Below are 27,373 nucleotides of genomic sequence, written 5' to 3'. Positions count from 1 at the left end.
TTGACTAAAGTCTCAATCCAAAATGTTGAGATGGCTGATTTTTCAGTCATGGATCTATAAGTGGCCTGCAAAAATCACATGTTTGAACTTATGTAACTTTTTTACATTTTTTTTTCACCTAAAAGGATGATGTTTAGACTGCTGAATTGCAATTGCTTTCTCTAACTGAATTCATTAAAACCTCATTTTATTATTTCTGGCCATCTTTTTCCAGAGATAGTCACATATAGTGTAGAAGAAAGACATGCACACCAGAGACTGAGAGAACATGCCAGAAGGTTCTGGTTGCTGGGGGGCAAAAACTCTGGGCCTTCTCTATGAAGTCTGACTTATTAAAGTAATTGTATCTTTCCAGACTGGTAATCAACTAATCGGAGAGGCCCATTATGCAACAGACACAATCCAGGCCACTGTGGCACATCTGAGTAGTAACTGGGAAGAGCTCAACAGGAAAATGATGGAGAGAGGAGACAAGCTGAGGCAGGCTGGACAGCAAGAGCAACTCATGGAGCTACTCCAGGTCAGGTGATAACAAAATCTGGATTCATCTTCAGAGTTGAGCATGGCGACTTCACACCGACACTCACTATGATAGCAGTGGCAGAAAAAGTTCTAGCCCTAGAGACCAACACTTATGAAGTTGTACTTGTTAGTTACGTACAGGACTATTAGAAATGGTTGCATATAGGTTTCTAGAACTGAATGGTTTTGTCTAGAGACAAAATTTGACGATTGATATTGAGCCCATTGAGGTGTTTTGTTTTTTTTAATGCTGGCCACCTAGGGCAGAATTAGCTCCAGATATTCAATGATGGACCATGGCCAGGCACCAGTATAGACTAAATGGGGCTAATCCTTTAGGATCTAGCTGCCGGTTCTTATTAGGGTCCCAGCTAATGCTGAAAACCAATACCAATAGATCGATTATAGTCTGCATGTACCATTTAGAAAGGGGAAAGGGAATGTGACTTGAATATACTGCCTTTCTGTGGTTACAATCAAAGCGGTTTACATATTATATACAGGTAACAGATAACAATATCAAATCAACCTAGCTATATCTAGGGAAGATACAATGATATCACTTACTTTCCATAGGCTGAATCATAATTATTTTTGGAATAGCAACGATTTAGGACTCTCGTGAAACTGTAAATAATTTGTTGTTAACCTGATATCTAAAGGAAGTTCATTCCACATCTTGGCAGCTATAAAAGAAAATTACGCTTAAAAATATGTTATATTTGGACTTCCGGTGACGTAACGATCCAAGATGGAGGGTTAGAGACTTTGCTCTGACTCTCCCCTCTAAAGTGCAAAACTTTCCCGTTGCGGGACGCTGAATTCGGAGCGCCCGAGGTCAGACGAGTGTGGGGGAAGCCCGGGGCACTAGCGAGATGCCATCAAAAAAGCGAGTGGAGCCCGGCAGATCGTCGGAGCGTGGAGGTGAGCAGGGAGGCCTCCGCCACGTGCGCGGGACCTCGGGCTTGTCCGCGCGCGAGTCGGGAGACAGCGCGTCGGAAGAGGAATCGGAGCGCGGTGCTTCCCCGAGGCTACGGCGAGCGGGGTCGGCGGCGGCTGTTACAAAAGCCGACCTGAAACTGTGGGCCACTGAAATTAAAGAGGAGGTGGCGGCTGTAAAAGGCAAAATTAAAGAGGCTGTAAAAGAGATAAGGCAGGACTTTGCAGACTTGCTGGGAAGAGTGGAGGACACTGAAAAGCGTTTGGGGGAGCAAGAAGAGACTCACAACTCAGGTGAAGGCAGTCCAAAAAGATCTTATAGACTGCTGTGCCCAAGTGGAGGACCTGGAAAATAGGTCCCGAAGGAATAATGTTCGGATCCGGGGAGTTCCAGAAACTGCTGAGTATGGGGACGCTGCGGCTGTGGTGCAGGAGCTCAGCCGGTTCCTGCTGGCTGATGGTGGAGCCCCTGATAACACCTCTGGGGGCCTGAGAGTGGATAGGGCGCACCGAACCCTGGGTCCGAAGAATGGGGATTACCCGAGAGATATTATTGCCTGCATCCACCACTTCCCTGATAAAGATCGTCTGGTGAAGAAAGCTAGAGACTTGGGCGTTATCTCTTGGAAGAATTTGAAAGTGGAGATATTTCAGGATCTCTCGAGCATCACTTTGCAGAAGAGGAGGGAGTTTCGCCCGTTGCTGGAGGTGCTGAAGCAGAACAACTTGAGATATCGATGGCTGTTCCCGTTTGGTCTACTGGTTACTTTCAATGGAGTGCATAAGCGGGTGACGACCGTGGCGGAGCTGCAGGCGTTACTTCTGAAGGAGGGCCTGGTGAAAATGGGAGATTCTGTTTTGAGCAAAGTGGCGGCGCAGAAGTTGGAGCGGTATCAGTGGAAAGCGGTGCCCCAGAGACGGAGAGGAAGGCAGAGCGCTCGACAGGAGGGAGAAGCAGCCGAGCTGAGTGCAGCTGCGGCACCGGACACCTGAGCGGCTGGCTGAGGGCGGATGCGTTTAACCGCTACTGGGTCCTGGACTTTGATGCTGCTCTAATGGTGACTTTGGGAGTATGACTGGGCATGTATGGGCGAGGGTCTGGAGAGTGCTTGGTGGTGGGTCCTGGTGAGTATGAGGTGTGGATGTGGGGACGGGAAGTATCACAAAGGTGACATGGGGGGTGGTGAGGTCACTTGAAGTCTTGGAGGGAGTGGGGAGAATGGGAGTGTGGGTTAGGTGGGGAGGGGGGTGGGGAAAGTTGGGGAGGAGGGGGGAGGACGGAGGGAGGGTGGGATTGGGAGGGGGGGACTGGGTTACGAAGGGAGAAGGTGGGGGGAGGTGCAGGAGTGATGAGTGTGCTGTCTTTAATGGGGGATGGGGGGGGATAATGTACTCAGATTGGGCAGTTTGAATGTTAAGGGGCTTAACATGCCACGTAAACGGCAATTGTTGTTGAAAGAAGTTAAGCGCTTACGTTTTGATATCTGTTTTGTTCAAGAAACTCACTTTGTAAAAGCTGGGGAAAAGCTTGTACAGTTTCGGGAGTATCCAGTGAGGGCTTGGGCTTCCAATAGGGTGGAGCGGAAAAAGGCGGGGGTGGGGATTTTGTTTTCCCACAAGTTGCGGGTGGTCCCAGATAGGGAATGGAGGGATGAAGGAGGGAGGTGGCTTATCTGGACTGGTACTGTTGATGGAACTCGGGTAATGTTGGTTAATTTGTATGCACCTAACTCTCAACAGGGTCACTTTTTTGACCTCCTCCTGTCTAAAATCTTGTCGGTTAAGGTGGGGCCTGTGGTGGTGGAGGGGGATTTTAATTTGGTTCTTAACCCAGAGTGGGATTCCACGGGCAAGGGGGGTGATAGACTCAAGAAGGATAGAAAATGTCTGGAGAGATTTCTGGAAGTCCTTAATGTGGAGGATGGGTGGCGGGTTCAACATTGGATGGGTCGGGACTACACCTTTTATTCCCCTGTACATGAGGTATACACTCGCATTGATTTGGTATGTGTGGATAAAGGGTGGGGGGGTAAAGTGATAGATACCAAGATTGATACCATTGGATGGTTAGACCATGCCCCGCTCTGGGTGGATCTGAAATGGGGAGGACCTCGGGGGGGGAGATATGTATTGGAGATTGAACGATACCCTGCTGGGAGATCCGAAAATAGTGCAAAAGTTGGAAACGGGGATTTATGATTTCCTAGAATTTAATAATGTGGATCAGTTCTCCCCCATGACGATCTGGGAAAGTTTAAAAGGGGTGTTAAGGGGGGAATTGATCTCTATAGCAGCCTATAAGAAAAAGTCCAGGCAGCAGGAGGAATTGCAGCTCCGGGAGACGCTCCGCACTCTGGTGGATCAACATAAGAGGGGACAGGGGGGCCCGCAGTTGAGGCTTCGACTTCAGGAAACCCGAATGGCTCTTGGGAAGTTGGAAGATGAGGTGATTAAGTTTAATCTTGAGAAGTTGAGGCTTAAATATTTTGAATCGGGAAATCGGGCTAGTAAACTTTTGGCTCATAGGGTCAAATTGCAGCAGTCTAGGAGTAATATTTTGGCTATTAAGGAGCGCGATGGCACGGTAATTACTGACGATGTAGGCATTCAGCGGCGGTTTCGGGAGTTTTACCAGGAGCTTTATACCCCAGAGCTTAAGGGCTCGGAGGTGGAGAGCCAAGCATATTTGAGGGATTTGGGGCTGCCTATCCTATCTAACTCGGATGCGCTGGGGCTGGAGGGGGATATCACGGTGGAGGAGGTGTTACACGTTATTAGACATTTGAAGCCGGGAAAGTCCCCCGGACTGGACGGGTTTACAGGACTGTTCTATAAGAAACTTTCTCCCTTGGTTGCACCTTTGTTAACTAGATTATTTAATTCTCTGAAAGAGGGAGAGCGTTTGCCTTTCTATATGCGCTTGGCAGGGATTACGATAATTCCTAAGCCAGGGAAAGATGTGTCTTTGTGTGGCAGCTATCGACCTATCTCTCTATTAGGAATTGATACCAAAATCCTGGCCCGTATCCTGGCCGATAGGATGGCGACTCATATGCCGGACCTGATCCACCCAGATCAGGTGGGGTTCATTGGGGGGCGTCAGGCGGCTGATGGTATTAGGAGGGTGCTGAACTTGGTGTGGGCGGCTCGTAGATCAGGGTCTCCGTGGGTGGCGGTGGCGGTGGATGCCGAAAAGGCGTTCGACCGGGTGGATTGGACGTTTATGGAGGCGGTTCTACGCCAGATGGGATTCGGGTCGCGTTTTATTTCTTGGATTCTTACGCTTTACCATAACCCGATGGCTTGTGTCAAAGTTAATGGGGTCTATTCCAAGCCCTTTGAATTACATAGAGGGACGAGACAGGGGTGCCCGCTCTCTCCTCTGTTGTTTGCTTTGGTGATCGAGCCTTTGGCTCAAAGTATCCGTCTGTCTCGGCTTGTGAAGGGGGTGCAGGTGCAGGGGGGTGAACACAAACTGTCCCTTTTTGCGGATGATATTTTGGCCATAGTGGAGGGGTCGGAGAGGTCGCTTCTGGCTTTGAGGGATTTGATGCGAGATTATGGGCGGATCTCAGGCTTTAAAGCTAATATGTCTAAGACGGAGATCTTGAACATTTCGGTACCAGCGGCGGAGGCCCTGGAACTGCAAAAGGGGGTACCCTTCCGCTGGGTGACGGGCCCTATTAAATACCTGGGGATATGGCTTGGGGTGGAGTGGGATACCCTGTTCCGCCTTAATTATCTCCCCTTGGGAGAGACATTGAGACGAGATTTTGATAGATGGGACCCTCTGTACCTTTCCTGGATGGGCAGAATGGAGGTGGTACGTATGATGGTCCTGCCCAGATTTCTTTACCTCTTTCAAGTGCTTCCGGTTGAAGTCCCTAAAGCCTATTTTATTCGCTGGCATAGGTCGCTTTTGCATTTTATATGGAAGGGTAGGCGTCCTCGGGTTGCGAGATATGCCATGTTCAAATTTAAGGAGGAGGGAGGACTGGGATTACCCAATTTGGAACTATACTATAGGGCGGCGCAGCTTAGGGCGGTTGTGGAGTGGCATGCGAACCCAGCTAAATTGTGGGTTCAGGTGGAACTGGGTCTATTGGGGGATCCTAGGGGCATACCGGCTCTGTCTTATCTACCGTGGGTGGGCTTGCGGGAGACGGAAATTGCTTCTATTTCTAATCCTTTTATACGCTGGACGCTTCGGGTCTGGAAGGGGGCATGTAGAAAACTGGTGGGTAAGATGCAGGGACTACATTTTTTGCCTATTCGGTACGCGGAGGATTTCGTTCCGGGTAGGGAGGGTGGAGTCTTTTGTAGATGGGAGCGAGGTGGGCTAAGATGGTTTGGCCAGCTGTTGGAGGGGGAGCGTATTCGTGGGTTTCCTGAGGTCCAGGCCTCTTTCCATTTGGAGCAGCGTGATATATTCCCCTATCTACAGGTGAAGGATTATGTTATGCGCATTAAAGCGGGGGACCCTACCGCATATAAGCGCTCGAGGTTTGAGTTAATGTTGGGGGACCCAGTGCGTCGGGGCTGCATTTCACAATTATATCGCTTACTGCTTGCCGACCCGGATCGGAAGACTTCATATATGAGGGCTTGGGAGGTAGATTTGGGGATCACCTATACGAATGAGGAATGGGAACAAATAGCATTGCGAATACATCATGTGGCGGTGGCTCCACAATTGGTAGAAAATGCACTTAAGCTCCTTGTGAGATGGTATGTTACACCTGTGGTGCTTGCAAAGATGAATACCTCATGTGCAGGGGAGTGCTGGAGAGGGTGTGGCCTGAGGGGTACATTCTTTCATATGTGGTGGGAGTGCCCTCGTCTTGTGGACTATTGGACTCAGGTGTTCCGTTATGTGGGGTGTCTCTTGCAATGTCGATTACCGTTTGGAGCGGAGGCGGCTTTGCTGGGGGTACTCCCCGGGACAGTGGAGGCTACGCAGGACAAGTTGGCTAGACTGGCTTTTACAGCTGCTAGACTGGTGCTGGCATCTCTTTGGAAGAGCCACACGATACCTACGGTGGCGATGATGCGAGTGAAATTGGGATGGGTTTGTGAGAAATTTAGGCTCTCTGCTCTACTTACCCGCCAAAGGCGACAGTTTGAGGACCTATGGGGAAGGTTCCTGGAGATGGAGGGACACGATGAGTAATTTGTATTGTACTCTTAGACGGGGCATCTCCGAAGGGGGTCCTTCCTTGCCTTTTTTACCTCTTGGGACTATGACTTGTTACTTCTTCCTTTCGGATGTCTCATGTGTGTGGGGGGGATATAGAGGATACTGGGGGATGGGTAATTCAGAGGGTCGTGGGGGGGGTGGGGGGGAAGGGGGGGTTAGGCGGGTAGGGGACATGGTGTGTGGGGGGGAGGGGGGTATTCTAATGTATACACTGTATTCCAGAATGTGTGGTTTTGTTAACATGGTACTTGTTGTACTTGTATCGCAGTGTTTAAATAAAGAGTTACAAAAAAAAAAAAAATAAATATGTTATATTTGACCCCTTTCATTGATGGTGTTAGAAGACAGTAAAGATATCAAAGAAATCATATATTGTGGGACTTGATCATATAAAATCTTAAAGACTGTCATACATATATTGAAGGTAATAGGAGCTTGCACTGGTAATCAATGGGTCTTAATTATCCTTTCAAATTTATGTATTATTTATGTGATTCTGTGTTATCCTTTCAAATTTATGCCAAATGCAAAGCTACATTCTGCAATGTTTGTAATTTCTTTCTTATACTCAAGCATCCTGCATATAACAAGTTACTATAGTCCAACTGACGCATTATTAATAATTGAACTACAGTATTATCTTAAACTGATCTTATTCAAAATAATTTCTCATGTGCCTAAGATGTCTCATACTCCAGAAGAACTTTTTTTTTAACTAAAGATGCCACATGGAGCTCAAATTATAGTGTAGCGTCCAATCCAATATAACTTCCAGGATTTTCATAGAGCTATTAATGGATAACCGATTCCTTTAATTACTAAATCCTAAATACAGGTATTGTAGATGTTTAGCTGAATGAGATTCAAAAAAATTGTTGGTTTTTTTTTTTTTCAATTATCTTTCTAAGTTCAAATTCAGCCGATGTAGTGCAATCCAAATCTCCACAGATATCACACTTCCTTCCACTCTTAAACAACTAGAAGGATGCTAGGGTGCATAGGAAGAGGTATGGCCAGTAGGAAAAAGGAGGTACTGATTCCCTTGTATAAGACTCTGTACAATTCTGGAGACAACCAATGAGAAAGCAAAACTGTGGAAACGATGATCTTGATGACGAGTTTATTTAAAATGTTTTTCCAGGTAAAAGCGATGCATATAATGAACAAATCCTGCACTACACAATATCAGTCCTGTGGTATGGACCCGACATGGCCCGTGTTTCGTTATTGAACAACCTTCTTCTATGGTCCATCCGGTGGTAACCACACAAATAGAAAAGCATGGAGGCATCCAAGATACTCTGTATTGAAAATCATAGCATGATCCACTATTGCTGGAATCAGACTGCGTTGGCAGCACTCCGATTTTCAATACAGAGTATCTTGGATACCTCCATGCTTTTTTATTTGTGTGGTTACCACCGGACAAACCCCAGAAGAAGGTTCCATTCCTCAGTTAAGTCACTCTTAGCGTTACTCTTCTCCTCCACTGCCAATTCCAGACTTCGTTCCTTTCATCTAGCTGCCCCCTGTGCCTGGAATAAATTACCCAAGTTTGTCCATCAAGCCCCTTCCCTTCCTTTGTTTAAAAGCAGACTAAAAACCCACCTTTTTGATATAGCTTTCAATCCTTAACCTACTCCTCTGCCTTCTAACCCAGCCCGCTGATTAACTGTTCCCCTTAACTGTATCCATGACATCCTGTTTGTCTGTCTTACCTGTTTAGATTGTAAGCTCTTTCGAGCAGGAACTGTTTTCTTATTCTTTGTGACTCTGTGCAGCGCTGCGTGCGTCTGGTAGCGTTATAGAAATAATTAATAGTAGTAGTAGTATTGGTGAACCACACATATTGGTTTCCATAACTCAGAAAAAAAAACATCTTTCATCTTCACTGTATGTGATCTAGAAACTAAAGATCCTTAAACCAATTTAAGACAGCTCCTGCAGTGCCAATCTCTTCTAAACAATATAATAAAATCTCATGTTCCACTACAACAGAGGCTGATGTTAACTCAGATTTAATTAAAACTGTGTTCCTCTTGTCAACCAAGATCTAACTTGCAAAACTATAGCTCCAAACACTGTTTCTTTGCTAAAATTTATTATAAATCCAGACCGAAAGCCATGTAAAATATCATAATTATCTACAAAATCTGAAAAACACTTATGCGGGTCCTGGCTGAATATTGGCTGGGAACTATATAAAAAAATTCTGACCCCCCTCTTCTGATCTTCTTTCCACCTCTTTGAACTTCAGAATCCTCCCTTAAACATCCCCCTCCAATCTCCCTGAAATTTCAGACATTCTCTTTAAGTACCCCCCACTCCCACCATATCCCACTTAAAAAATGTATGCCAGCCTCCACCTACATAGACTCTTGTCTCCCCCCAGCCCATCTTTCTTGGTCCCTGGTGGTCTAGAAGGGAAAGGAAAGAAAGATGAGTGATTCAGAGGAGAAGCAGTATGCGTGGAAATCTGGAGAACTGAGTTTGATTTCCATTGTAGCTTCTTGTGATTCTTAAGTCACTTAATTCTTCATTGGCCCAGGTACAAAAACCTAGATTGTGAGCCTCCTGGGGCAGAAAAAGTACCTACATATGATAATTGCAATCAGCTTTGGTTGTACCATAGAAAGGCAAATCCATGACCTTTTACCCTAAGTCACAGAAGAAAGGGCAAGTAGCAAAAATGATATCAAAAGGTTTGTTCAGAATTTTAACATGAATACACATACATGGGATTTCGGTATATTGTAAAAGGAGCCTAAGAATAATCCAAGTCATGAAATTACTTTTTCAGTCTTTGCCCCTTTCTATGGTACGTTTACAGAAAAATATTTTTATATTACAAAACTGATTTCTGAGTTTGATATTTACCGGCGTGGGAAAGACTTCTGTTTGAACTATGATTTTGGGGGCGGCAGGGTTCCTGACAAGTTCTGCTGAACAAGGCCTGTGCTGAACTGACAGTTGTTCCCATTTCTGCTGCAGGACGCCAAAGAGAAGATTGAAAAAATTGAGAAAGATTTGCAGGATGCAGAGATGGGTCAGGACTTGCGTTCTAGTCGCAAACTGTTGAAAGAGCACTGGCAGCTGGAAAGTGAGACCCGGGAGCTGGCATACAAGATGTCCTCCATTGTCTCCCATGCCAAGAAAATGGCATTCACTCATTTTGATTCCCAGAGGATTATGGAGGAAACATACAAGTATCTCCATAGGTGAGGATTTATGCACTATCATGTCTTTTTTCTATTATATGTACTGTTCTTTCCCATTATTTGCTTTTTCATGTGCTTCCTCCCCTGCTTTACCTTAAGTTCTTTCAGAATTCTCTGCTTTGTAGTCTGTGGTTATTGCATAGGAGGACCGATGGGGAAGAGTACTGAAGAACAGCTCATAGCTGACCTGCTTGGCTTCTGTTCTTGCAGTGGCGTCACAACTTCCAGTGAATATTCAGTTCTGCAGCTATGCTTTTTGTTTTGTTTACTTTTTGCTTAATGCAGTTTGATTGGTTGAACAGGCTGCCAATCAAACATGCATCAGCAAAAAGCCAGCCCTCTGAAGGCACTACTCTGAATCTGATTGGTTGAACAGGCAGCCTCTCCTACTGCCAGCTGCCCGCTCAACCAATCAATTTCCATCAAGCAAAAGAGGCCCACCCTCAGGGGATTCAGAGGGAAACTCTGAATCCTTTGAAGGATTTGACAGCACTGCTCTGACTGGAGCAAAGAGGACCAGTCCCAGTCCAGCCCTGCTGACTGAGGCTGAACAGCACACTCCCTCTCCTCACAGGCATGGAAAAATAAAACTTCCAACAAGAGCTTGTTTAGCTTTGTGTATTTGTGTTCTTTCTGGAAGGCTGCACATTTGTCCTGCTTGTTCTTGAAACCACTTTTTGCCTGTGTGTAACTGGACATGTGGCTTCTGCTGCTTTCCCTAAATGTACAAGGAAAGCATTAATATGTAACAAGCCATTGCATAAAGATCTGTAGCTTGTACAAAAAAATTCATTCAAAAATAGACAATAGTTTAAAATATATATTTAATTCTTTATCTGGGGCATGAAATTCTGCAATCGTTTTCCTGGCATTTGCTGCACAGTGTTAATTGCATCCATTTTGGACTGCATTCTCATATAGCATAAGTCTTACTTTGTGTATACTAAAACCAGAGACATTTGATATGAAAGTGTGTGTTTTAAGGATCAGTCCACTAGTTTACTGCCTCTGATTTTGGTTTTCTTGCAAAATAATGGATTCCCCCTCTTTTGGTCAGGACAGTGCATTGTGTCTAGTGGTCCTGAAATGATAGAGTTCTATATCCCAACTCGCAAGTTGCTTGCAGAAAGCTATAAAACATGTTTTCAACTCCACCTGGTTTAAGTCTCTGCTTGAAAATAGGACATGCGAGTAGGCACCCATCATCTCCTTCCTTCCCCCCCCTGCTGTGCGTGTGCTGCTTCCCTTCTCCGTACCTCTGTAACTTTCCTAGCAGCGAGCAGCAATCCTTGACCTGCGGTCATGCCTGCATTGGCTCTTCTTCTGACATCACTTCCTGGACCCACGCCTAGGAAGTGACATCAGAGGGAGAGCTCAGGCAGCAGGTTTGGGGTTGTTGCTCGCGCCAGGAACGTTAGTGGGAAAGGGAAGCGACGCACGTAAACGACAGTGAGGAGACGGGGAAGGAGCATATAGGGGTGGGGTTGGAGAAGAGGGTGGGGGGAGGGACGCCACCACTCCAGAGCCTCTCACCCTTGCTAGGCCACAGATGCTCGTCCTTTCTGGCACATTTCTAGGTCAGGACTTCCCAAACCTGTGCTGGTGACCCTACAGCCAGTTGAGTTTTCAGGATATTCATAATCAATATGCATGAGATCACTTTGAGTGTATTGTAGACTCTATATATGCAAACTGGTCTTATGAATATTGCTTAGGGATATCCTGAAAACCCAAAGGGTTGTGAGATCCACAGAAGACATTGGGGAAGACATGGTTTTGCTTTGGCAGTTATGTGTTTATTTTCATTTTTTTTTTTACATTTCTACTTCGCCTAAAACCTAGGTGGATTACAATAAAAACATACATATATAAATTATAAAATCAAACACAACTTATATAGTCCTGCACTTAGGAGTTGACAGCTTCAGAGGGATTCTGCGGTTCTAAATCATTTGAATTTTTTCCTCCCCTTCCTGTAATATTTTTCAGATTCGATTCTCTACAGATACCTTTGGCTCAGAGGCATGAGCTGCTACAGGCCAGGGTGAATGAGTACCAGTTCTATCATTATCAAGATATAGAGATGAGCTGGATCCGTGAACGAATGCCAAATGCCACTTCCACCAGCTGTGGCAAGTCCCTGGATGTAGCACTTAGCATGCAGCAGAAACACAAGGTAATTCTCTCCCTCTCTTATCAGTGACAGAAGTCTTTTAAAAGTCATTGCTACTGACAGGCCTTTCCATGTCCCACCATCCCAGTGTGCACACACTCAAGGACTTCCATGCCCCACCCCCTCCAGCAACATGTAGGAGGGGGTGGGATGTGGCATGCATATACGCTGGGACACTGAAAAGCATGCCGCTCTCTGAGGCTTTCAGAGAGCTTCTGTGCCACCTGTGCTGGCACTGTGCTGCCCTTCTCCCCTGCCATCCTAAATCCTGTATTTTCTTTGTGCTTCTGCAGTGATAGGGTGGTGGGTGGCAGCAGCAGCAGTGTCAAGAGGAAGGGAAGATGGGAGAGAAGCTGAACACCTTGGGGAGGGAGAATAGAAAGAGAGAGATCCTGGACCTCTCAGGGGAGGAGGAAGGCAAGCATTGAGATGCTGGTCACATGAGGAGATGATAGAAATGAGGAGACGCTGAATACAGGTGGCTTGGGGGAGTAGGGAAAGAGAGATGCTGGAAATCTGAGGGGAGTAGGGACATGGTGATGACGGATTACAGGTGGGGTGGGGTGGTTTGGTTAGGGGGATGCAAGCCTGAGATTTGCCTTGGATATCTAATTCCTGCGCCAGCCCTAGAGGAGAGAAGAGTAATGGAAATGGAAGAGAGAAGAAGGGAGTGACTCAGACACTGCACCTGCTCAAACATACTGTACCCAGTCACTCATTGCCTAGTTAAAAAAAAATAAATCCCAAATTCACTCATTCAGCACCATAACTACCCACTTGTGAACATGCCCATCTCAACCTACTTTCCACCCATGTATAGCATCATACTCCCTCTCAAAATGTCTAATTTGTATACTCTGATTGTACATAGAGAAACGCGCCTTTGTGTCACAGTATCAACATGCACTTTCCAGGTTGTTCTTCATTGGTTTATGTTCTTTATCCTTTTATGCTGGCTTATGTTATTCTCTGCCCTTCTGCAGGAATTGCAGTCAGAGGTGAAGGCCCACAAGCAGCAGGCGCAAAGGATGTGGGACAAGGGGAAAGAGCTCATTGAATCTGAGCACCCTGCCTCTCTTAACATTGAGGAGAAGTGTCAGGAGCTGAAGCAAAGCTGGGCAGCCCTGGAGAAGGCTTGTGAGGAGAGGACAAAGTATCTGCAGAGCTCTGTTGATTTCCATCAGGTTTGTCATCATCAAATGGTTCTCATCATTTATCCTCTAGGTGACCTATTCAGGATCTGCAGTAAAACCACAGAATCCACCCCCAAATCAAATCAATGCAGAAACTGCATGGCTGGCATTTTGTTTAGTCGCTGGATATTCAGCACCAGATATGGCAGCGCAAAATGTCCGAGTATGCCATCGACCACTGGATTATGGCAGTTTCACTGTCATCTGGAGAACGATCTGGTCTGGATAATTACTGTTATCTGAATAACTATGTGGCCTGATAAGAGCAGTATCACCGTTATCTGGATAATTATCTGGTCCAGATAATGGTAGCATTCACCTTTATCTACATATTTATTTGGTTCCAATAATGGCAGTATTCACCAGTAGCCAGATAACTATCTGGCCTGGATACTGGTCTGGATAATCACTGTTATATGAATAACTATTTGGCCTGATAAGGACAGTATCACTGTTATCAGGATAACTATCTGGTCCAGATAATAGCCGTATTCACTGTTATCCCAGGACAAGCAGGCAGCATATTCTTAACTGATGGGTGACGGCACCGACGGAGCCCTGGTACGGACAATTTTAGAGTGATTGCTTGCGCGAGTGCCTTCCCGCCCGACGGAGGCGCGCGGTCCCCAGTTTCTTAGTTTCCGCGGAGCTAAGAAGACGTGTTTTTTTCAACGGCTGTTGAAACTTTTTTCCTCGCCTTCCCGCTCACGTGTTTTTTGTGAAATTTTTTCACTTTATTTCTCTCTTTTCTTGTTTTCAAAAACAATTAAAAAAAAATAAATCTAATTTTCCCTTAGATTTTCGGTTGGCCCCGGCGGAGCCTGTTGGCAACATCGAAGCCTCAACCTTCAATTTTGCGGCGGCCATTTTCCCCTTCATGCCCCCTTCACCGGGCTTTAAGAAGTGTCAGCGGTGTGCACGCCCTATATCCTTGACCGACCCGCACAATTGGTGTCTTCAGTGCTTGGGTCCGGATCATAGGGCTTCGTCTTGCACCCATTGCACTTCTCTCCAAAAGCATACCTTAAAGAATCGCCAACTTCAGCAACAACTTCTTTTCGGTGCCGCTATGGAGGGTCCACCGACATCGACCCCGACATCGGCTGCTTCGTTGAAATCGGCGCCGGCTCTTTCGACACCGCAAGATGTGTCTCCAGCGTCGCATCCACCAGGTAAGCCGGCTAAGAAGCCATCCCATACAGTGCTGGGCCCGCCAGTCGACCAAGCAGTGAGCCAAGTCCTGCAGATCGTGCGCCGGCCACGTAAATGCTCCGCTCCTATTGAGATTACTGCCTCATCATCGGCATCATCCTCCCCCGAGTGTAGAGCGGCACCACAGGTACCGAAGAAAAGAAAAGTGGTACCGGTGCCATCAGCCCCATCTTTAGATGACCGCATCACGACTATTCTTCAAATTCAACTTAAGGAGCAGTTGCAGCAACTCCTCCCGGCTCTCTTGACACTGAGCCTTCCAGTGTCGGTACCGTCTGAGCCTTCGGTGTCGGTTGTCGAACAGCCTATTTTGTCGGCTTCGACCTTATCGGCACCAATATATTCTGCCTCTTCGATGTCCATGCCTATTCTCTCAGCGGAACCGAAAGCCTTGCGTCGGGCGGTTCACTCGGTCTCCGAGCCGGTACCGCTCTCTGACCCGAATCTCCGTACCACTTTACATACTTCCCCAGGTACAGTATCGATGCACTCAGGCAAATCGGTACGCAAGACCCGACATGGGGACGTATCCACTCCTGTCTCCCAGGGCCGACTTCCTTCGGTGCATGACCCTGACCTGTGGGATGATTCTGATGAACCTCTCGGGACCGATGATGAGGTTTCCTCTGATGAGGCTGATCCCTCTATTCAGGAGCCTGATAGTTAAGCCAGAGCAGACTTCCTTTACAAAATTCCTCAAGGAAATGTCGGAAACACTCTCTATACCCTTGGAATCTGATTCCAAAAAGTCCAAAGCATTCCTTGATGCTTTGGACTTTGATCAACCTCCTAAAGAGTTTCTAAAGTTGCCCTTGCATGATATCTTGAGGGAAACTTTTTATAAAACCTTGAGACTCCTTTGACCATTCCAGGAGCCCCTCGAAAACTGGATACTCTCTACAAGGTTATCCCCATTCCAGGGTTTGACAAGCCTCAGCTCCCACATGAATCTTTACTTGTGGAATTTACCCTGAAGAAAACTGCGGGCTCTAGTGTCTATGCTTCTGTCCCTCCTGGCAGAGAGGGAAAGGCCATGGATAAATTTGGCAAGCGGTTATATCAGAACGCTATGCTGGCCAATTGTTCAGGTAACTATGCATTCCATTTTTCTTTCTACCTGAAACATCTCATTCAGCTGCTTGTTGCTCTTCAGAAGTACATCCCAGAATGTAAGCTCCTTTCATTCCAACAGTGTACTTCTAGTCTTTTCCAGCTCAGAAAGTTCATGGTCCGTTCCATCTATGATACTTTTGAACTAACCTCCAGGGCTACTGCTATGGCTGTCGCCATGAGACGTTTGGCTTGGCTCCGCGTCTCAGAACTTGATGTCAACCACCAGGACTGCCTCGCTAACGCTCCTTGCATGGATGATGAGTTGTTTGGCGAGTCTCTAGATACCACCACTCAGAAACTTTCTGCTCATGAGACCAGATGGGATACTTTATTGAAAAACAAAAAGAAAACCCCACCTACTCGTCCTTTTCGACAGCAGACGCCTTACCAACATTGTTTTTCGGCTCATCCTCTTCATACCCAGCCTCGGAGGCAACGTCAACAACAGCAGCAGCAGGCTCGTCAACAGCAGCAACAACCTGTGAAGCCTGCTGCTCAGCCTAAGGCTACTCAGCCCTTTTGACTTCCTTCTCCAGGACATAGCCAGTCTTCCCTCTTCATCTCATCTGCCTCAACCCATCGGGGGACGTCTCCAGTTTTTTCTCAACCGTTGGGAACTCATCACTACAGACCAGTGGGTTCTCTCCATTATCCGTCATGGTTATCCCCTCAACTTTCAGACTCTTCCACCAGCAAGTCCTCCAAAAGAGTCTGCTTCCAACACGTCTCAGTCCTCCCTTCTGGGTCAGGAGGTTCAATCCCTACTTCTTCTAAACACCATAGAAGAAGTTCCTCTAGATCAGAGGGGGCAGGGATTTTACTCCCGGTACTTTCTAGTCCCCAAAAAGACCGGAGACCTCAGGCCCATATTAGATCTCAGGGACCTCAACAAATGTTTGGTCAAGGAGAAGTTCAAAATGCTCTCTCTTACCACACTTTACCCTCTTCTCACTCAGGGTGACTGGCTATGCTCCCTGGATCTCAAAGAAGCCTACAGTCATATCCCTGCCAATCTGATGTCCAGACAGTACCTCCGATTTCTAATCAATCGCTCTCACTACCAGTACAAGGTGTTACCCTTCGGTCTAGCCTCCTCTCCCAGGGTATTCACAAAATGTCTCATTGTGGTGGCCGCCTTTCTACGCTTTCATCATCTCCAGGTTTTCCCTTGCTTGGACAACTGGTTAATCAAGGCTCCTTCATCTCAGGAAGTGGTTTTTGCCACCAACCAGACCATCCTGTTTCTCCAAATTCTGGGTTTCGAGATCAACCTGCCCAAGTCACATCTCATTCTCACTCAGCGACTTCAGTTCATTGCAGCGATATTGGACATTGTTCTCATGAGAGCGTTTCTTCCGTCCAACCGCCTTCAGACCCTTCTTCATCTCTGTCAGCAGGTGCTTCCACAGCTTTCCATTTCTGCCAAACAAATGATGGTACTCTTGGGTCACATGGCTTCGACAGTTCATGTCACCCCCTTCACACATCTTCACCTGTGCACCCCTCAATGGACACTAGCTACCCAATGGTCCAGGCGACGGATCCTTGTTCGTGACACATATCTGTGACATCGTCTCTTTGACAGTCTCTGCAATGGTGGTTGAAATCTTCCAATCTCTCCAGAGGTCTTCTATTCCATCTGCCTCCTCATCATCTAGTCATCACCACAGACGCATCCCCATATGCCTGAGGAGCTCACTTGAATGATCTCCAAACTCAAGGTCTTTGGACTGCCCAGGAAAGAGACATCACATCAATTTCCTGGAACTCAGAGCGATGTTTTATGCCCTCAAAGCTTTTCAGCATCTCCTCTTTCTTCAAGTACTACTACTTTGCACAGACAATCAAGTTGCAATGTACTACATCAACAAAAAGGTGGGACTGGCTCTCGCCTGTTGTGTCAGGAGGCCCAAAAGATTTGGTCTTGGGCGACAGCTCGCCATTTATTCCTGAAAGCTGTCTACATTCAGGGAACGCAGAATTCCTTAGCAGACAATCTCAGCAGAATTCTTCAACCTCACGAATGGAACCTCGATCCAATGACTCTCCAGTACATTTTCGCTCAATGGGGCACTCCTCAAGTGGACCTTTTTGCGGCTCCTTACAATCATCAACTGCCCCAATTTTGCTCCAGACTCTACTCCCCTCATCATCTGGCAGCAGATGCGTTTCTTCTGGATTGGACCGGTTGATTCTTCTATGCCTTTCCTCCTCTACCTCTCATGTTGCGAACCTTGTTCAAGCTCAAGAGGGACAAAGCCACCATGATTCTCATTGCTCCACGGTGGCCCAGGCAACACTGGTTCTCCCTTCTTCTTCAACTCAGTTCCAGGTAGCCTATACTTCTTCCAGTGTTTCCTTCTCTGCTTACTCAGCATCAGCAGTCCCTTCTCCATCTCAACCTGCAATCTCTGCACCTGACAGCTTGGTATATCTCGGGCTGAGCTCGACTCCCTCACTTCTTTCTCAGCCTGTCCATTCTATTCTTGATGCTTCCAGGAAGCCGGCCACTCTTCAGTGTTATCAACAGAAGTGGACCCGGTTTTCTTCCTGGTGCCTTCTGCATCATCATGATCCAACTTCACTAGCAGTAGAACTAGTGTTGGATTATCTTCTTTCTTTGTCTAACTCTGGTCTCAAGCCTACCTCTATCAGAGTCCACCTCAGTGCCATTACTGCTTTTCATGAACCTGTTCACGGAAAACCTCTTACTGCTCATCCTTTGGTTTCCAGATTTATGCGGGGGCTTTTCAATGTAAAACCACCTCTCAAGCCTCCTCCTATTGTCTGGGATCTTAATGTGGTTCTTTCCGCCTTAATGAAGCCCCCTTTTGAACCATTGGCCACAGTTCATTTCAAATTTCTCACTTGGAAAGTGGTCTTCCTTATTGCTCTCACCTCTGCCAGGAGGGTCAGTGAGTTACATGCACTAGTTGCAGATCCACCTTTCACTGTTTTTCATCATGACAAGGTGGTTCTGCGTACACATCCAAAGTTTCTCCCTAAGGTTGTCTCTGCCTTTCACCTTAACCAGTCCATTAGAAACATAGAAAGATGACGGCAGAAAAGGGCTACAGCCCATCAAGTCTGCCCACTCTACTGACCCTCCTCATTTAGTCAGAGTGCTAATGACCTAGTTCCTTAACTCGACCCTCACAGGGATCCCACGTGGATGTCCCATTTATGCTTAAAGTCGAGCACGCTGGTGGCCTCGATCACCTGCACTGGAAGTTTGTTCCAGTGATCTACCACCCTTTCTGTGAAGAAATACTTCCTGGTGTCACCATTAAATTTCCCTCCTCTGAGTTTGAGCGGGTGCCCTCTTGTGACCGAGGGTCCTTTGGGAAAGAAGATGTCATCTTCCACCACAACACGTCCTGTGACGTACTTAAACGTCTCAATCATGACCCCCCTTTCCATGCGTTCCTCTAGAGTGTAGAGCTGCAATTTGTTTAGTCTTTCTTCGTACAAGAGACCCTTAAGCCCGGAGATCATCCTAGTGGCCATCCGCTGAACCGACTCAACTCTAAGCACGTCTTTACGGTAATGTGGCCTCCAGAATTGCACACAGTATTCCAGATGAGGTCGCACCATGGTTCTGTACAGCGGCATTATGACTTCAGGTTTGCGGCTGACGAAGCTTCTATTGATACATCCCATCAATTGCCTTGCCTTGGATGAGGCTTTCTCCACTTGCTTGGCAGCCTTCATGTCTGCACTGATGATTACTCCCAAGTCCCATTCTTCTGAAGTCCTAGCTAGCATTTCTCCATTCAAGGTGTAAGTTTTGCATGGATTTCCGCTGCCGAGATGCATGACTTTACATTTCTTAGCGTTGAAGCCCAGCTGCCATGTCGAGGACCAATTTTCCAACGTGATCAGATCCTGATTCATACTATCCTGCAGATTGCTTTCACTTACTACATTACATAGTTTGGTGTCATCGGCGAATAGTATTACTTTACCCTGAAGCCCTCGGGTCAGGTCCCTTATGAATATGTTAAAGAGGAAAGGACCCAGAACTGAGCCCTGTGGCACTCCACTAGTGACCTCCGATGTCTCAGAGAGGGTGCCGTTGACCACCACCCTCTGAAGTCTTCCACTCAGCCAATCATTGACCCATGCAGTTAGTGTCTCACCTAACCCCATCAATTTCATCTTGTTTAATAGTCTACGGTGTGGGACACTGTCAAAAGCTTTACTGAAATCCAAGTACACTATGTCCAGAGACTCTCCCGAGTCTAGCTTTCCTGTTACCCAATCAAAGAAGCTGATAAGATTAGATTGGCATGACCTACCCTTAGTGAATCCATGTTGACAGGGATCCCTTAGATTCCCCTCATTCAAAATCTTGTCTAATTTACCCTTAATTAGAGTTTCCATGAGTTTACACACTATTGATGTGAGACTCACTGGTCTGTAATTCATAGCCTAGACTCTGCAACCCTTTTTGTGCAGAGGGACAACGTTAGCTGTTTTCCAGTCCAGGGGGACTCTCCCCGTTCTTAGGGAGAGATTGAAGAGTATGGCTAACGGTTCCGCCAGAACATCGCGCAGCTCTCTGAGCACTCTTGGGTGCAATTTGTCCAGTCCCATGGCTTTGCTCACCTTGAGTCTTGACAGTTCGCTGTAAACATCAGCTGGTGTGAACTCAAAATCCTGAAATGGGTCTTCCTTGCTTTGTTTTGCTTCAAGCTGTGGCCCGTGCCCTGGTGCCTCGCAGGTAAAGACAGAGCAGAAGTAATCATTCAGTAGTTTGGCTTTATCAGAATCTGTTTCCACATAATTTCCGTCTGGTGTTCTAAGGCGTACTATCCCATTTGTGTTCTTTTTCCTATCACTAATATACCTAAAGAAGGATTTGTCCCCTTTCTTGATGTTCTTTGCTAGAGTTTCTTCCACTTGAAGTTTGGCCTCCCTGACTGCTGTTTTGACCGCTGCAGACCTTGTCCTGTATTCAATGTTAGCTTCTTTTTCTCCGGTGTGTTTGTATGAAAGAAATGCTCTCTTCTTTTCCTTGACGAGGTACGAGACCTCATCAGTGAACCATTTGGGTTTCTTTTTCCTTTGTTGTTTATTTACCGATTTTATGTAGCGGATAGTTGCCTCATGAAGGGTCGATTTCAAGGTTGACCACAAAGCTTCCACATTATCAGTTACTTCTTGAATATGCAGCGTTTGATGGACAAAATCTCCCATGCGTTCAAAGTCAGTGCCCCGGAAATTGAGTACCCTCGTTTTTGTTTGTGATCTATGGAAGCCTTTCCTAAGGTTGAACCATACCATGTTGTGGTCACTGGTGGCCAGCGTATCTCTCAACGAGACCTCCGAGACGCTTTCCCCGTTCGTAAGTACCAGATCCAGGATGGCCTGGGCCCTAGTGGGCTCTAGTACCATTTGTTTGAGCCGTACTCCCTTCATGGACGTTAATATCCTTCTGCTTCCACAAGTTGTCGCTGAGAGTGTGTTCCAATCTACATCAGGCATGTTGAAGTCCCCTAGCAGAACAACGTCCCCCCGTAAGGTGATATTCTCAATGTCTTCAATTAATTCTGCGTCCTTGTCCTCCAATTGTCTTGGAGGTCTGTATACCACACCAAGGTACAAGCATTTTTCTCCGCCTCTGGCCAGGTTTACCCAGATGGATTCCCCAGTGTACTTGACATCTGTGATCCTGGTTGTCTTGATGTTTTCTTTGATGTAAAGTGATACCCCTCCTCCTAACTTACCCTCTCTGTCTTGGCGAAGCAGGTTGTATCCTGGTATAGTCATATCCCACCCATGAGAGTCTGTGAACCATGTTTCGGATATTGCTACTACATCTAGGTCTGCATTTACTATTTCTGTTTCCAGTTCTAGAAATTTATTCCCTAGGCTGTGTGCGTTAACATACATAGCTCTTACCTGTATTCTTCCCGAAACCGCATTCTCATCCATGAGAACAGGCTTTGCATACTTTGGACTGTAAGCATGCTTTGGCTTACTATTTAGAGCGCACTAAGCCTCACAGATCATCTCTCCAACTTTTTCTCTCTTTTTATCCAAATAAGTTGGGTCATCCTGTTTCTAAGCGAACGATTTCCAATTGGCTTGCTGCCTGCATCTCGTTCTGTTATGCTCAGACCGGACTGACACTGGAAGGTTCTGTCACGGCCCATAAGGTTAGAGCCATGGCAGCCTCTGTGGCTTTCTTCAGATCAACTCCTATTGAGGAAATCTGCAAGGCTGCTAAACTAAACTAAACTAAACTAAGCCTTAAGTTTATATACCGCATCATCTCCACGGAAGTGGAGCTCGACACGGTTTACAAAGCTTAAAAAGGAAAATTTACAAGAGCATATAAACAAATTTACAAGAGCATATAAACAGAGGGGATGTGAGCAAGAGAAGAGAGGTTATATGTTAGAGAATAGCCAGGTTTTCAGTTGTTTTTGGAAAAGTTGAAGGGGACAGTGAGATCGTTCCAGAGGCCCGTGATTTTGGAGAGGAGAGATCTTCCCAGTTTGCCTGCGTGGAATATGCCGTGTAGAGAGGGGAAGGATAGTTTATGTCTGTGGGTTGATGTGGTGGCAGGCATCAGGGCGAGGAAGGATAGAGGGATTAGGGGCGGAAGGATGCTGTGAATGATCTTGAAAGCTAGGCAGGAGCATTTGAAGTGAATTCTGGAAAGCACTGGGAGCCAGTGGAGATTGGCAAGTAGTGGGGAGACGCGATCAGATTTGCGTTTAGCAAAAATCAGCTTGGCTGCAGTGTTCTGGATAAGCTGGAGTCTGCGAAGACTTTTTTTTTGTTAGGCATGAATAAATGGCATTACAGTAATCGAGTTTGGTTAGGATGATGGATTGTACAAGGACGGTGAAATGATTTTGGTGAAAATAGGATCTTACTTTCCTCAGCATGTGGAGGCTGAAAAAGCATGATTTTGTCAAGGAGTTCAGATGATCGTTGAGGGAGTCGATAGTGATGCCGAGGACCTTGCTTGAGAACTCAAGGTGCAGAGCAGGGCCTGTGGGTAGTGTGAAGAGGGTGGGCAAGTGTACTAATTTTGGGCCGAGCCAGAGTAATTTTGTTTTTGATTCGTTTACTTGGTCCTCAGTTCATACTTTCACGTCTCATTATTGTCTGTATGCATTCACCAGATGGGATGGACACTTCGGCCAATCTGTTTTACAAAATTTATTTTCCTAATGGCCAACCTTCCCTCCATCCCTCTTTTTGTTAGCTTGGAGGTCACCCATCAGTTAAGAATATGCTGCCTGCTTGTCCTGGGATAAAGCATAGTTACTTATCGTAACAGGTGTTATCCAGGGACAGCAGGCACATATTCTTACGTCCCACCCACCTCCCCGGGTTGGCTTCTTAGCTGGCTTAGCTTAACTGGGGACCGCGCGCCTCCGTCGGGCGGGAAGGCACTCGCGCATGCGTGGTGCGGCCTAACTAGAACTTTCTAAGTTCTTAGAGTGCAATCACTCTAAAATTGTCCGTAACGGGGCTCCGTTGGTGCCGTCACCCATCAGTTAAGAATATGTGCCTGCTGTCCCTGGATAACACCTGTTAAGGTAAGTAACTGTGCTTTATTGGGATAGCTATATGGTCCAGATAACAGCAGTGTTTACCATATCCAAATGACTTTCTGGTTCAGATAATATCCATCTTTCAAATTATACAGATAACTATCTTATCTAGATAATAGCCTTATTCGCCATTATTCAGATAACTATCAGGTCTGGATAATAGCCATATTATGCATTTAATTATATGGTCTGAACATTGTTAATGGAATAACTATTTGGCCTGATAAGGGCTGTTTTCATTTTTTGCTAATGAACTTTTTCAAGTGAATGATTGAAGAAACGTTTAAAACACTGATAGGAATGTCATTGATGTTAAAAGCTACAATGAATTTCCCTCTCTTTATATGAATTTTTAAATGAACTTTATTATTTTGCAAATGAACTTCCTTCTTTTCATTTGAACTATTTTCTAAACGAACTCAATTTTTGCTAATGAACTTTTTTCAAATGAACGACTGAAGAAATGTTTAAAACTTTGATAGGAAAGTCATTGATTTAGTGAATTCAAGATTGTCTCAGAGCATTTTTTTTTGTGTATTTATAGTATCAGATCAGACCATAATGATTCTCAGTGGCATTATCGATGGATGGCCCCAGTCAGTGGCACTTCTCCAGGAAGCAGGTGCTTCTACTTGGAAAAGTGCTTTTGATCATCAGGCTGATAGTTTTAAACATTTTTTCGCATAACTTTGTCATGAATGTTCAGCCAAAAGTGTTCAAATTTTATGAAAGAACATTCTGGTGATATTTCATCGCCTGACACGTCATCATCTGAAAAGATAAGCACATTGCAATTTGGTTGTATCATTGTGTGCTAATGGTTTAACTTGTGACCTACATCTGATTTTTTAATGACCAACTTTTGTTTCCTGATTTAAACGATTTTATAAAGGCATATGTATTGCCTATGTAAAATAGACAGAACATAAACACCCATGTGGCCTGATCAGGGATCACTTCCTCTGGAATTAAACTCTGGAATTCTTTACCACAGCATGTGGTGAAAGCAGTTCATTTAGCAGTGTTTTTAAAAAAGGCCAGTATTAAGATGGACTTGGGAAAATCCACTGCTTATTTCAAGGATAAGCAGCATAAAAACTGTTTTACTCTTTTGGGATCTTGACAGACACTTGCGACCTAGATTGGCCACTGTTGGAAACAGTGTACTGGGCTTAATGAACCTTCAGCCTATCTCAATCCAAATAAATGCTGCAGAAACATGATGCTGGAATCAGACTGTTATATCTTATGCTGCTGGAAATGCATGTAGAAATCAGCAGAAAGATTTAAATATTTTTGATGAATACGGTATAATTAAGAAACTATCATTTTTAAGCCAACATGGAGAAAGTAAAAGTTGGATGTGATAAGTCATTCATACATGCCCCATGCATAGGCGAGTGCTGCTAGTACTGTTTTTCCTTTCTGATTTTAAAGTTCCTTTTGGATGTATCAGACCTGGGGAATCATGTGGCAGAGAAGTTTCCACTGGTAACTAGTAACGACTATGGCAAGGATGAAGCTGCAACCCTAACACTCATGAAGAAACACAAGGTAACTCTTTCCATTGAAGTCCATAGTCCAGTATACTCTGGAGGAGAGGAGGGACAGGGGAGATATGGCACAGACATTTAAATACTTGAAAGGCATTAATATAGAACCAAATCTTTTCCAGAGAAGAAAAAAATGGTAAAACTAGAGGGCATAATTTGAGGTTACAGGGAGGAAGACTTAAGAGCAATGTTATGAAATTCTTCTTCATGGAGAGGGTGGTAGGTGCCTTGAATGCCCTCCCGAGGGAAGTGGTGGAGAGGAAAACGGTGATGGAATTCAATAAAGCGTGGGATAAAAATAGAGGATCTCTAATTAGAAAACGAAGGATGTAAATTAAAGAACTAAGGTCAGTATTGGACAGACCTTCACGGTCTGTGTTCCATATATGGTGATTTGGTGTAGGATGGTCTGGGATGGGCATCAATGTGAACTCCACTAATATGGAACATGAGGATGTTACTGGCCAGATTTTATGGTAGATATCCTGCAAACAACAGGAATGGATAAGCTGGAGTGAGCTTGGATGGCAACTTCAGCATTTGGAATCTAATACCAGACTTTGCAGTCTACGGCCCAGAAATATCAAAGAAGAGACAAGTTAATCTAATCATGTATTTTTTAAAGGGTATAGCTTAAGGGCAGACTGAATGGACTGTTCAGGTCTTTATCTGCCGTCCTTTACTATGTTACTATCTGTGAAAGCACTTCCACATTAACAGGGTCACAACTAGATACTGGCAGTGGCATGTGGGGCTGTGTCGTAATCTGTGTGTAAATGCCTCAAAGTCATTTCTTGTGTGCTTGCACTTCACTCTAGGTACAACTGATGCCTGTCAGCATGGCACATCTCTCCATGAGTGTACAGTTTTCTACACTGTATCCTAGGGATCAGTGACACCGAGAACAGTGCAAGAATTCAAACACCACACAAGTTAAACTCATTGAGTGCTACAGAGTGCTAGAATGCTTCATAGGATGGCGGCCAGGAAATATCAGATTAGAACAAGAAAATGGGGGCTGTTTGAGGAGGGCAAGAAGGCTGGGGTGTTTGCTGATTTTAGAGAAGTAGGTTTTTGACTGGTTCACTAGAGATGACTGGCTAGCTATGGGAAGGGAAAGGCTGATTAGTTGACTGGGGATGGGTGGCTGGATGTGGGAAGGAGGTGCCTGGCTAGTTATAGAAACACATAAACACAAAGGCAGATAAATACGATGTGGCCTATCCAGTCTGCCCAACCATACCATCTACCATAGGCAGCAGAACTCTATTTGGTTGGGGGGGGGGGGGCTAACCCCAACGGAATCCTGCCGCACGGCCTGTCACCAGCTCCTGACTCCACCTCCTCCTGATGTTATACTTTAAATCTTTGGGACAGCCGCCACGCAGCGTCAATGAGCAGAATGAAGGGTTCCAGGGCAGGCCTGCTCGTTGACGCTGCCCCGAAAATATAAAGTACAACATCGGGAAACGGGTGTGAGGGCGGGCACTAACCATCGAGTGCAAATTTGGGGGGAGGCCATGGCTCCTGTGGCTTCCCCCTCTCTGATGCCTATGCCATCTACTACCTCTTTTTCTCCATTAGACATCCTATGTACTTCTCCCAAGCTTTCTTGAATTCAGATAGTCTTCATCTCCACCAAATCCACTGGGAGTCAATTCCATGAATTTACTACACTTTCTGTGTAGAAGTATTCATCAGGTTACTTCTGAGTCTGTCCACATTGACCTTCATCCTATGCCCCCTCATTCCAGAGCTTCCTTTCAATTATAAGGAACTTACCCCTCCCTATGTATTTATGCCAAGGAGGTATTTAAATGTCCCTATCATATCTCACCCCCTCCTGCCTTTCTTCCAAAGTATACATTTTGAGATCTTTGTCCCCATACACTTTATGATGAAGACCACCGACTGTTTTAGTAGCTGCCCTCTGGACTGACTCTATCCTGTTTATATCTTTATGAAGATACAGTTCCAGTCAAATGGGGATAGTTGACTGGAGGATGGGTTGAGAGTGACTAGGAGGAGAATAGCTGGTTGGCTGCAGGTAGCTGGCTGGGGGAGGAGAAAGGTGGCTTAGAAACTTGGCTGTTAAGCTGCTGGAGGAGGTGGCTTGATAGCGCTGGAGGGGTGGTTAGCTGGCAATATCGGGGTGGGGGTGGGGGGTGGGAGATGATTGGACAGGGCTGGCTCTAGAGTTGAGTAAGTCAAGGGGCTCTATCTGATGGGATACTGCCACTAAGCTAATTATACAACTGAACATTGCACCAAAGATGGATGCTTGGGTGGAGAAGTTAGTGTTCATTAAAATCTGATACCACCAATGCTTTACCATATCAAGATGGTTCATAATAATAAAAACAAAACACAGTAGATTCTCAGTTAACCGGCATCCATGGGGATTGATAGATGTCGGATAAATGTAGTTTCTGGTTGTTTGAAAATTACTATTAAAAATAGGCCTAACTAATACTATACCCCGTACTATGCTATACCATAAACTGTTCCAGACAAAGTACCGGACATATGGTAGGCAAAGTGTGGGCGTATTCAGGTGTGGTGTGCTGAGTTTACATTTAAATTTCCATCAAAAATTGATTTTATTTTCATTTTTATTTAAAGTATTATAGTATTTCTTTAATTTAATTTTTTTTTTTCTGGTTGGTTGAGTTCCGGTTA

At 45.6% G+C, this 27,373-nt stretch overlaps 1 protein-coding gene across 3 annotated transcripts in view; it reads left to right on the top strand.

Annotated features, from left to right (window-relative positions):
• SPTBN5 (spectrin beta, non-erythrocytic 5) overlaps window positions 1-27,373 on the top strand; it is a 349,132-nt gene that overhangs the window by 118,327 nt on the left and 203,432 nt on the right. For all 3 annotated transcript variants that reach the window (XM_033951049.1, XM_033951047.1, XM_033951048.1), the window contains exons 24-28: window positions 356-520; window positions 9,650-9,876; window positions 11,866-12,052; window positions 13,033-13,233; window positions 24,579-24,695. In XM_033951049.1, the coding sequence (XP_033806940.1) occupies window positions 356-520; window positions 9,650-9,876; window positions 11,866-12,052; window positions 13,033-13,233; window positions 24,579-24,695 (897 nt within the window). The remainder of the gene's footprint in view (window positions 1-355; window positions 521-9,649; window positions 9,877-11,865; window positions 12,053-13,032; window positions 13,234-24,578; window positions 24,696-27,373) is intronic.

Source organism: Geotrypetes seraphini, chromosome 7, assembly GCF_902459505.1.
Source record: "Geotrypetes seraphini chromosome 7, aGeoSer1.1, whole genome shotgun sequence".
NCBI lineage: Eukaryota > Metazoa > Chordata > Amphibia > Gymnophiona > Dermophiidae > Geotrypetes > Geotrypetes seraphini.
Note: the sequence above shows the minus strand (reverse complement) of the source record. Positions and strands in the feature narration are given on the sequence as shown.